This window comes from Bos grunniens, chromosome 28 (genome assembly GCF_055505025.1).
Source record: "Bos grunniens cultivar Pamir isolate PY7600 chromosome 28, Bosgru_T2T1.0, whole genome shotgun sequence".
Lineage (NCBI taxonomy): Eukaryota > Metazoa > Chordata > Mammalia > Artiodactyla > Bovidae > Bos > Bos grunniens.
This window is the reverse complement of record NC_141192.1, coordinates 15,538,357-15,551,043: the sequence shown is the minus strand read 5'-3', so window position 1 is coordinate 15,551,043 and position 12,687 is coordinate 15,538,357. Positions and strand designations below refer to the sequence as shown.

Below are 12,687 nucleotides of genomic sequence, written 5' to 3'. Positions count from 1 at the left end.
TTGACCTTTAAACAATGTTTGACTATTTTTTTTTTCCATCCAGACAAAATGTTATACCTGCCTGACTACTTGAGTAATAGCAAGTTGTTTGTTTTTTTTTTTTTTAATGATGAAATTCTTTCTTAGTCTCTATCGCAAACCTGATTTTTTTTTAATTTTTAAAAAATCCAAATTTTTTAAAATTTGGAGGTCAGGTCTAGCTTTGAAGAAGCCTGAAAGTTTACTTCCTGAGGTACTTGTCATGGGGCTTCTTGTCAAAGAGAGCTAACTTACCACCAAATAGGGTGTATCAATAAACTCACTGTGTCTGTTTGGATTGAGTAGCCTGGAGATCCAGAGATGGTTGCTGAATTTAAGGGGTGTCCTAATGCCCGAATTAACATTTACATTTTTTTCTTTTGGCAGATTTGCCTGACGATCTGGACAATCTTCTTTTTTGTCATGGACTGTTAAAACACTTGGAGTTCCAATTCTGGTATTTTGCCTTTTTTTTCATTGTATTTTTCAAATGTAAAAGTGTCAGTCTGGTTGAAATGTGTTGGTCATGGAGATGAACAGTTCTTTTGATTGTGGGTTAGGATTGTGGTAATAGCTTGTCATGAAGGTGTATTTTGAGTATTAGTTATGAAATGTATTTTGTTTTAATGTATGTTCATTGGCCTGTGTAACCAAAATGCCTGAAAGCAACTTTGCAATATTAGATACTTTTCTGTGACCTCTTTTCCTGCTTCCTGCAGTTGTATTTTGTGCAATCAAATTAAATTAGTTGATTCATCCTGAATAAATGATGAAAGATGAAATAATTACTTGGACACGGTGAAATGTCTTCTAATGAAATTTTGCCCTGAACCATTTTACTTTGGAAAGATCAGCTTCCTGTTCTAAACTTGCTAAAGCAGAATGATTCCTGTGTTCTGTCCTGAAAGTGGTTGCAGGATGAAAGCCAGTGATTTCATTCTTAAACACGCTGTGTTCCAAGTCTAACATTTTTGTCAATGATTTATGTAATGACACAAAGGGGAGTGCTTATTAGATTTGCAGATGACATAGATGACAGAATCAGGATTCAAAACAGTTTTTAACAAGTTGGAAGATAGACTCAAACCAATAAGATGAACTGTGATAAGTGTAAAAATCTGAGCATGTATTAAATTTGTATGGGATAGAGAATGAAAATCCTCAGCTTAACAGTTTTTTTAAAAGAATATCTGAGATTTTTAGTTGGACTGCATGCTTGGCATGAACCAGTTGTGTGGCAGTGCTGGTAAGAAAGTTTATGTAACCCTGGTATAATTGGATAATGCCTGGACTGCCAGATTTTAAGATGAGCATTAGCCTAAGTAATGAGTGAGCATGAGAAGGAGGTGCTTGGAAACCTGTAATGTGTGGGCATGTTAAGGAATCGGGATATGAGTGGTCCAAGGTGCAAGTGGAAGTATAATGGGGTTTGATTGTAGTGGTTTTCAAAAGATACTTGTTTTCAAATATATGAAGGCTCATTGTGTTTTCAAATATATGAAGGAGCGTAGTATTAAAGAATTTCTTGAGTTTGTTCCAGGGGAACTAGAACTAGTGGGTGGAAGTTATGGGAAGAAAGATTTTGGCTCCTGTGAGCAAGAGATATATTACAGTTAGAGCTGCCCAACAGTGGCATGAGCTGTCTTAAGAAGTGACAAATCCTCAGTCACTGAAAGTATTTTGAGACTTTATGGCCCGTCTGTTGGGGAATTGAACAAGGGATCTTTTACTGTTTAACTAGAAGTTGGATTGGATGACCTATAAGATCTCTTTAGTCTGAAGTTGCTAAATCTGAATGGAGAAGAACAGAGTGAAACTATAATATACTAATTGCAAAAAGGACAAATCCTTTTTGAAACTGCCACTTTCAAGCTAGTATAGTTCAGTGGTCCAGTTTTTTAGCAACAGAATCTTTGAAAGCAAATGTTAAATTCTTCAGTGTATCTGCTTAAATTTTTTGGAAAAACATTATTTTACCCTTTTTAAAATGTTTATTTTATTTCATTTTTATTTTGTTTTTATTGTTTTACCAACTCTTTGCACCCCCATGGACTATACAGTCCATGGAATTCTCCAGGCCAGAATACTGGAGTGGGTAGCCTTTCCCTTCTCCAGGGGATCTTCCTAACGCAGGGATCGAACCCAGGTCTCCTGCATTGCAGGCAGATTCTTTACCAGCTGAGCCACAAGGGAAGCTCATTGTACTCTTTGAGGTACATTAAATATAAATAAACAATCAGAGATAACTTTATAATTTTATGAGTCGTTTTTCAGAGTGTGTAGGCATTGTATTAAGTGGAAATGATGATAGCGGTTCTGTGCTGTGTATTAGATAATGTGTTCACTTAATTCTCTCAACAGTCCTGGAGGGATATACTATTATTGCTCTGCAGGTAAAGTGACAGAAACTTAAGTCGTTTACCCAGGGTTTTTCTGCTTGACATGGGTAGGGCCAGCATGTGAACTACTAGTCTTAGTTGCAGAGGAAGAATAGCTGGAACAAGCAGTTGAGGCTCAGGTGAAGGCGGAACGGACTTCAGTATAGAATAAGGGCCTGTGAGCCTGGAGTCTACCACTGACTATTATCCTGTGTTCCACCTTTCCCCCAGCATCAGGTTATCCATACAGTCATCCTGCAGATTACAAGTTATATGTGAGCACACTCTGAAAACTTCAAGCTGTTTGAAAGAGTTTTAAGATGTGGATTTTATCTGTGAAGAGCAAGATTAGAGCCCAGTTCTGACTCAACTCTCAGACCAGGGTGCTTTGGCTGGTGCTCTTGGCAGGTGTTCTCAATCCCAGATTGGAGATCTAGGGGATTTTTGTGTATATCAGGAGGGTCTCAGAAAGCAGTGTCAGTGTCTACCTGGAATAGGATGTGTACAAATCTTGCTTGAATTGAGCAGTGTAATGAGCTAAGCGGGTAGAGACACCTAGAGGGCTCCATTATTCAAAAGGTGACGGGTTATGTTACCACATTAATTTCAGTTTTCTTGCAACCTGTGGATGAGAGAGTGTTACAGAACCTCTTCAAAGGGCTGGGGGAACATGGTTCTGTAGCAGAGGCTTAGTGGGAAATTTTCTTATGTGTGAGACTTGAGAAATATGTAGAATGTTTAGCTGAAATAGAAGAGTCAGGACTATTGCTTCTTTTTTTTAAGTTTAAGATTCTTTTTACGTTTAATGTACTCCCATCAGAGTTTTTTCCTTTTTTAGAAAAAAATATTTAGTTTTTTGGCTGTGATGGGTCTTAGCTGTGGCATTTGGGATCTTTAGTTGCAGCGTGTGGTATCTAGTTCGCTGACCCGGCATCAAACCCCGGCCACCTGCATTGGGAGCACAGAGTCTTAGCCACTGAACCACCAGGAAGATCCCCACCATCAGATTTTTTGCACCATAGATTTATTTTGGTGTTGATTTTATGTTTATGGTAGATACATATCTTGAACCACTAACATGTAATTTTATTAGTTTCAGTGAAGGTTATCCATTAAATATATATTGATAACTTAGATATGATCTCTTAAATGCCCCATAAACTACTCATATAAATAACAAATGAAAAATCCTAAAAGAAATTCCTTTTCAGACTGTGACCCAATTTCTGGTTGGAAAATATAATCATTGTGGCTTTGTTACATAATACCTGCTTGTCATTATTTCTGTGGACATTTTGCATCTGAAAAAGTCTTTTACTTTATTTTTAGAAGTTTCATTATTAAGAGTTTTTCCTTCTTTTTTATCTTTTAAGGTTTTGATTTCCTGGTTAAAGATGTTCTTCACCTGAATGCAGTTTTTCCTATTGGTCGAATAAGACAACTATCAACTTTGCCTGTTCATCCTCTTTTTAATCTCTAAAGGATGGATATTTGTGAGATGTTGCTTAATATGGTCTGGAATAGTCTGCCCATTTGTTGAATTGTAAGTGACTTCTAAATGTGCAAGTTCTGTTAAATACAAGGAGAACCTCTATGGGTAACTTTTGTACTGAAGTCATTTGTCAACCATGGTAAAACTTGCAAACCCACTTTATACAGAGTGGATTCTTGAAGCTATACAGAAAATAAAAAAGCAAAAGCAAAGGCCCTCTGAAGAGAGAATCTGCCATGCCGTCAGCACTTCCCATGGGTTGGATAAGAAGACAGTCTCTGAACAGCTGGAACTCAGCGTTCAGGATGGCTCAGTTCTCAAAGTCACCAACAAAGGCCTTGCCTCCTACAAGGACCCAGACAACCCTGGGCGCTTTTCATCAGTTAAACCAGGCACTTTTCCTAAGTCAACCAAGGGGTCTAGAGGATCATGCAATGATCTGCGCAACGTGGATTGGAATAAACTTCTAAGGAGAGCAATTGAAGGACTGGAGGAGCCAAATGGCTCCTCCCTGAAGAACATTGAGAAGTATCTCAGAAGTCAAAGTGATCTCACAAGCACCACCACCAACCCAGCCTTTCAGCAGCGGCTGCGACTGGGGGCCAAACGCGCAGTGAACAATGGGAGGTTACTGAAAGACGGACCGCAGTACAGGGTCAATTACGGAGGCTTAGATGGCAAAGGGGCTCCCAAGTACCCCAGTGCTTTCCCATCTTCGCTCCCACCTGTCAGCCTTCTACCCCACGAGAAAGATCAGGTAAGTGCAGACGAAATGTCAGTACTTTCTAAGTATTGCCCATTTGACTTGTACGGTTTCAGTTAAGTTTTACACAGACGCAAGTTCTGAGTTAAGTGTGATAAAATCAAATGTTTTGCCTCTGCGCAGTCTTTTATATTTTAAGAGATATACTTATTTTACAATAGAAATCGCTCTCTATTGTTCTACAAGGTGTTGAGGGCTTCCTCATTGGTTGACTAAGAATTTAATATGATGATTATGTGATTTGTTTTTTAAACTCTTAATTGCTAATCCGTGGGGGCTTAAAGGGCCCAGGATAGATAACTTCGCTCTTTACTCAAGGCAGGATCGTATATTTATTTCAAAAATCCAAGAAAGGCCATTGCATGGTTTTCTCTCTTTAAATTATTACTTATTTTTTTTTTAGCTTTATGAGGTATAATTGATTTATCTTCCTCTTTATTGTTGTTTCCGAGAAGAAGAATCTTTAAGATTAATTATTTTAATACAGATAGCTTGTGCATTACTGGAACTGTTACAGTATGTGACCTAAATCCTGCCTGTTTCAATTTAAAGTCATTTATTACTTGTTCACTTTTCTCATCTGGTGAAAGTGAATGTTTATTTTGTCTCATCTGTATCTTTCTTATAATCTTTGGTTTCTCTGGGCTTTCTGTTATTTCTAGGATAGTTATACATTTATGGCAGATTTCTCCTAAAATTACTGCTGCAATTTAAAGTCTGGTTATGTAGGGTTATCCTTTATTTTATTTCAAAGCTATTGAAGTTACCACCCAAAGTAAACCCAAAATAGAGCAGCAACAAATTGTTTATAATGGTTTCAGCCCTCCAGTTTATCTGTCTATCCCTTGAGGGAGTGGATGTATTGATGCCAGTTATTAATAACTTTACGTCTTGTAAACTGTTAGCCATTGTTGATAGACAGGGTGGTGGTTGTATGAGCAAACTGCATTTTCAGAAGTGATAGAAGCAGTGTCAGGAAAAGCTGTTCTCCTGAGGACTTGTTTTTCCTCTTTGGATACTGTTGCCCTTGAGATAGCCCCTGCTTCCCTCATTGCGTTAAGCTGATAGAGGCTCAGCTCTTGCAAACTAAGTGGGACCAGGTGATTTGCTTTTCCATGGACTAATCTAAACCCTAGCATTTATTTTTTAACTGTATTTTTATTTTATTAATTTTCCTCAACATTTATTTTATCCTTGGGTGGTATTTGTGTTTGTGTAACCAACCCCCAGTTCTTTGTGAGAGAATGTGGGCATAAAGAAAGAAATAAGTAAACCTATGAAATTTTCTTTTTAATAACAATTGTTTCAAGAAAATACAGCAAGTGACTTAAATCCTAATTTCTGTTTCTGACACAGCCACATTGAGCACTTCTGTTTCTCATTAAATATTTTTATAAAAGCTTATGCCATAAGGAAATTCCTTAAGGGAATGTAGAGCCATTTCTTGATGGTTTTGGATGTCTTTGTTTTAAAAATATATGCATTACTCTAAGGCATTAATATATTAAAGCTTTATAATTATCAGGTACATGGACTAATTCAGGCAGCTTTAGGCAATTTAACAGCATGTTTTAATAATTTTGTGATCCAGGGGAATATCTTAACTTGTGGTAGAGGAATCATTACAGGTTTTCCACAGTCCCTTTCCTCTCCTTCTCTTTAACCTTGCTCATCGTTATTTTTGCCATTCTTATCATATTTTTTTCATACAGCATCTATACAAAAGTATTTTTAGTCTAAGACTCCTGTCCAGAGGGGTCTAGAATTGAGAACAGAGTGATTTATTGCTTAGCATGCAAATTGTTCCTGCTCTTTCTGTGATGCTATTCTTTAAATTGTCCAGTTAGCATCATCCTATAACAAGGAATGCTGAGAAAATGTGTCCTGTAATTTTTATTTGATGAAATTGGGAATTGTATTGAGTAATCATAATCTAATTCTTAAAAGAGGACAAATAAACATAAATGAAAATCAGATCAAGTCACTTTGGCCAGAACGTACTGTATTGCTTCCATTGTATATTACAATGGCATTTTTCCTTGAAAAATGTAATAAGAACTACATTAGAATATATTGCCCTTTGAGATTACAAGGGGTAAATAGTTTAAAACCCTGTAAACTTTCCAAGTCAGTGTAATAGAAATTCTTATCCTGGGTCCATGAATGAGTTTGGGGTAGGTAAGCTAACAAATCCCCTTAAATAGAACAGTCGTTTGTATCCACATGTTTTCCTAGGGTCAGGGTCTGTAATTTTTATCAGATTCTCAAAGGGATCTAAAGTGTCAAAGAGCCAATGTGAACATTTTTATACTGTAGAAAATATTTTTGAGTTTGTTATACAAAAACCTATATATGTGTATGTGTGTATATATATATATTAATTGTTACCTTTCCATTGTTTTTGCTTCAGCTGTTGAACTTGGATCTGTATGTAGACTAGTTCTCCTATAGCTTCATGTATATAGGACTTGCTCTAATATATTTGAAAGGCAAATTATCATTGTTCTTCTGCTAGAAGTCTGAAGAATTCACAGTGTGGGAGGACATTTATGATATAAATGGCCACTATACAGAGATGAAGTCATTCAATGACAATTTAGCCGACCAGTACCTTTTAAGAAGCTGTTACTCTAGTTACTCTAGTTTCATTTAATTGTAAAAAAGAAAATAAAAATAGTGAAAGTAATAACATTTCTTAAGTGTTAAATGCTGGCACTATTCCAGGTGCTTTACATTTATTGCCTCATTATCACAATAACTGTGAGGGCCATAGATTATTATCCTTTTATAGATGAAAAACTGAGGCTCAAAACCTAAGCAGTTTATCCAAAGTCACTTACAGAGCTGGTGAACGGTGCAGCCAAGATTCTGAGACAATCTGACTCTAGACTTCTTTACCACTGGGCTGTATACTGGTCAACAGGTGTGGCTTTCATTAACAATAAAAGTATCTCTTTTAATTCCTCAAATGCTTTGAAGCAGTTTTCCCCCCAACTAATAGATTTTTGGCATTTTAAATTTGGTAACCGCAATGAGCTTATTACAGTTTTTAAAGCAGGTACTGTTTATAATATTAGCAGTATGAAAAAGCAGTAGGGAAAATAGTAAATCTGTGTCTAATTAGATTTAACATCATCATCATTCCTATGCATGACTGCTAGGAGGAATACAATGCAAGTTAAAATAGAAGGGCTCCTTCCTTTCTAAAATGTAATTGCACGTCTTCTGATAGTCTAGAATTCAAATTGGATATTACCATACTGGCTTCTTAGCATAACTTCTTCGTATTTATTTAAGAAAGCTCTCTTTGGTGAGGTGATATGGAAACGAATTAAACCACTGAAGATAAAAGTTTATCTTTGACTTGATGAGGGAACTCCTAAAGGATAGTGTTAGAGTTTCTCATTAAAAATGGTAAAGCTCAATTAGGTCAGATTATGAGGACTTTGGAAAAGTCAAATATGCTAAGAGAGACTTTAGTTATCAGTATGCATTCTGTAGCATTAAGATTCTATTTGAACATTTGGGCTTTAGCATTTTTTTTTTTAACTTTACCATATTGTATTGGTTTTGCCATATATCAACATAAATCCGCCACAGGTATACACGTGTTCCCCATCCTGAACCCTCCTCCCTCTTCCCTCCCCGTACCATTCCTCTGGGTCGTCCCAGTGCACCAGCCCCAAGCATCCAGTATCGTGCATCGAACCTGGACTGGCGACTCGTTTCATATATGATATTATACATGTTTCAATGCCATTCTCCCAAATCATCCCACCCTCTCCCTCTCCCACAGAGTCCAAAAGACTGTTCTATACGTCAGTGTCTCTTTTGCTGTCTCGTATACAGGGTTATTGTCACCATCTTTCTAAATTCCATATATATGCGGTAGTATACTGTATTGGTGTTTTTCTTTCTGGCTTACTTCACTCTGTATAATAGGCTCCAGTTTCATCCACCTCATTAGAACTGATTCAAATGTATTCTTTTTGGGCTTTAGCATTTTAATAAAATCAGTTTGGTTCAGTTTTAAACAGATTCCTCAGTATTTCACTTTATTGGTAATATCTTCCTAAAATTTATTAAGTGTCAAATCTTGGTATGTTTCTAGTGCAGTACATATTATTATAATAGGAGCTCTCATTTTTGGCAGCTGTAGTTGGAAAGGGAGACACTTCTAATATCAGGTAGGGCTTTTGATGTTTTTTTCTTGAAGAAATGAAATACCTGTATTATAATACTATGAAAAAGCTTCAAACATAATTACCACACCAGTGATACTGTCAAAAAGAAAAAAAAAAGAATGAGTTTCAGAAGGAGCACAGATGATCAGAAATGGGGCTGAGAGATAAAACTATATTAAAAAATCACTGTTTGTGCTCTTGGCCTGTTCAGTTGTTTATTCTATTTGTCCCTCACTCCTTTTAGGGAGATATTTTATTTATGGTTATTGGTTATTACTATGAAATAGTTCCTTAAATAGAATAATTTTTTTTTTAAAGGAAGTGTAATAGGGAAGAACAAATCTGACTCCATATTAGATCTGTTTCCTTTTTTTTTGAGTTTTCATAAACAGAAGGTTAATGTATATCCTACATCAATTTCCTGTGTTGTGTAAATGCCATAATTTAAATAACTTAATTTTTTCTTTTCTTCAGTTTTCTCCCTGCCCCCCTCCTCCCTCTCTGGGATTTTTTCAATCGCCTGTACTTTGTGAAGGACCATTCACTAGTCCATATTGTTCTTTGATGTGGCAGGCTTCCAGAAGTTTCTCAGCTGTAGAATTGTCCATGGCTGCAGACAACTCTGGATCTTTTTGACGGAAATGTGCGTATCTTTTATCTGCTAATCATGGAGTCCAAACGTCCTCTCTGTTGTCCTTCTCAGTCCTTTGAATTGGTGTGCTTTGTACTGCAGATGTCACATTTCTCAGAGTGCTTAGCTGTGTGCATTCAACTGAAAGTTGGAAAAAGCCCTAAATACACCAAAATATACTCTTCCATGTAACCTGAATTTTGGAATTGGAATGGATCAAAGTCAGTTTTGGAATGACTGAAGGCAGACAGAGAGCTGTTCTGTCGTGTGAACGACTAGGGGAATCCATATGTTCTTTCCCAGGTCAGGGAGGGCAGAGGATTGCTATGCTGTTCCTGTGTTTAAGCTTCAGAAGTTCTGCGGAATAACATGAGCTGCTTTTGTGAGCAGATAGTACTGGTTACTGAGGGGACGTTGAGCGCCCAGGAATTGTCTGAGACTAGTTAGCCAGGTCAAGAGAAGGACGGAATGAAGAACACCTGTGTCTTTCTTACTCGCAGGGGTGACAGTGTGTTCCACTTTTGAGCTTGTATCTAGGTGGGACTTGTGTACACTTCTAATGAAATACATTTCAGGTAAAATAGAAACTTTAGAGGATTTTGGACTCTTAAAATGAGTGTGAAATACTCCTTTTAACTCTTTGGATCTTAGATATGTTTGATATTGTAGCTGCCTTTTCCTGACCTTGACATGATACAGAGAAGAGTATTTTCTGATTTCCTAATGATATTTTCTTTCAAGCATTGAGGATGCTAAGGGTGTAGTTTTGTAGTTTCTTGACTAATTTTGGATGTTTTGAGCAGCTTTCAGGAATTTACTGTTGTATTCCTTTTACCTATTTGGATTATAACAGCTATATTTCTTTCAGTGCTAAGAAAAATCTAGATTTTTATAGCTTTGACATTGTTTAACAGTTAAGTGCTGTTTGCTGATTTATTCTGACTGTATCTTGGATGGCAGAGATATTTATTCATCCTTTCCTTTCAAACTTTATTTAATAAATAGTACATTTTAATGTATCTCAGAACAAAAGTTTACATTCTTTTTATATATTTTATCTTTGTACATGGTAATATAAAAAGAATACATATGATTGTTTTATCACTGTAATAGCAAATTTTGATTGGAAAATTCATGACTTCGGGTATTGTTTATAAACTTATAAACTTAATTTTTCTGGCCTATACATTAAACTACAGTTTAATGAAACTACAGTTTAATAGTTCTCTGGTTACACCAGCATTTCAAATGTGAATCAGCATACTTAAGTACTTTGATTTCTCCAATCTATTAATGTTTCTAAGTACATAAACATCAATTACTGGAGTGGGTTGCCATTGCCTTCTGCGAAACATCAATTAGCTCACTGAATTAAAGTTCACAAATGAGTCATCCATGTAATTTGTGACGTTTTGAGTTAGCAGGGCCATGAGGAAAGTGTGTTTTTGTTTGTGTGTGGGTTCCCTTATCTCACTGTCTTCAGGTGGTGATGGGGAGTTTATATAAGTAAAAGGAGGAGGCCTGGCGGTGAGCCTTGTGAAATGCTAGTCACTGTTACCAGGCTTATACTCTGGACTAGACTGCTTTCCCAGAGAAGTCTCTAGGAGTTGCAGACGGTATACTGTTGTTTTTCCTTTTATAAATGAACCTTTTAATTAGCAGAGTATTAATTATAGTGTAACTTTTTTTTCTTTGGTGAAATATAATATATTGAAAACTCTGCAAAATGGACTATACACGCAAAATTTTAGAGTGAAGGATACTAAACTGTGAGGCTGGTTTCTTCAAAGATACAAAATAAATACTAATCAGCGGTCTAAGCAAAATCCAGGAAGGATTTGTGTTAATTTGACAAGTGGGTTTAGAATTCTTTAGCCATTATTTTTTAGAAACCAGCTTTGTTCATACATCCTTTCTGTAATTTGCTTCACTTTTGATCTTTGATAAAACCAGCTGCAATTTTGTTTCATTAACAAACTTAACTGGTTAACAGATGTTTGTTTTGGCTTGATTGTGTCCTTTCTATTAAAACCAGTGTAAGCATACATAGAAACCATGCTGGGCCTTTTCCTGTCTGTAGTTAGACAGGCGTTTCAGAAGAGCAACTTAATTTTATTTACAAGTTCAGTTTTTGTCCCTCTGTGCTATTACAGTAGGTGTACAAACATTTTAGCTCTTGTTCCTCCTGTCAGGGAGGTCTGAGGTCTTTTGTTCTTACTCCTCCATCTGTTAGTCCAGGACACCCTTCCCCGCTCTTCTGTTTCAGCATTACGGAATCTTAGCATGCCGAAAAGGGTATCGCAGAATTGGTAATTGAGATATCAGTGACTCTTCCACAGTTCAAGGGATGGAAAGGGACTAGCCTGGTAAATTTAGATAATGTCTTGCATCTTCTTTGATGTTGGTAAGCTGCCATATGGAAAGCAGTGAGGCCTGCAGGAAGGAGGTGAGCCTTGTCTGGGCTGTCTGTGATGCTCACAGCGATGTGGGCTGCGAGCCAGAGGCGACACTTGAATGTGTCTGTAGTACTTTCTGATGTCACCAGTCCTGAGTTTTGTCCATGGTTGACTGCCATGCCTGTGACCGTCTTGGATCATAAATGAGAATATGAATTTCAAGAAACGGAGAGTAAGGGTAATACTGGGTAAGAGAAACAGTAGTAAGAGAAGCAGAGAATTCGCAAACTAAAATCCAGTTTTAAGGACCTGCAGTGATGATTCCAGTTTGGTATTTGATCAACTTGTTTCCCAAACTGGTATTCTAATACCATGTAGGAGCTTCTACCTTACATCGAAATCCAGCTGCAGCTGTTGAGCCTTGGGATGTGAGTGGAGCAGCAGAACGCGACATGTGCTAGTGGAAGAGTCTGCAGTTTGAAGAATGTGAGCTATTCCAGCTACAGTGCTGGCCAGGCATGAGGAGGCTGGGGAAGGTAGGCAGTGTAGGCAGCCTGCTGCTTCTCAGGTGGCTCAATGATAAAAAACCTGCCTGCCAAGTTGGGAGAAGCAAGAGACCCAGTTCAGTCCCTGGGGCAGGAAGATCCCCTGGAGGAGGAAATGGCAGCCCACTCCAGTATTCTTGCCTGGAGAATCCCATGGGCAGAGGAGCCTGGCGGGCTGCAGTCCATAGGGTCACACAGAGTAAGGACATGCCTGAGCACGCATCACTTGCACTCAGTGGGAGCCAGGAAGACGTCTCCCCCTTAACTTTGTAATTTATGA

The 12,687-nt window shown here is 37.4% G+C and overlaps 1 protein-coding gene across 24 annotated transcripts in view; it reads left to right on the top strand.

Moving 5' to 3' along the window:
• Positions 1-12,687, top strand: part of KAT6B (lysine acetyltransferase 6B) — a 185,518-nt gene that overhangs the window by 15,312 nt on the left and 157,519 nt on the right. For 17 of the 24 annotated variants that reach the window (XM_086381863.1, XM_086381862.1, XM_086381880.1 and 14 more), the window contains exons 2-3: positions 406-475; positions 3,770-4,645. In XM_086381863.1, the coding sequence (XP_086237989.1) occupies positions 4,025-4,645 (621 nt within the window). In that variant the 5' untranslated portion in view covers positions 406-475; positions 3,770-4,024. Of the gene's footprint in view, positions 1-405; positions 476-2,559; positions 2,672-2,824; positions 2,976-3,769; positions 4,646-12,687 lie in introns of those variants that run through there. The other 7 variants (XM_086381882.1, XM_086381876.1, XM_086381871.1 and 4 more) reach the window with 3 other exon arrangements.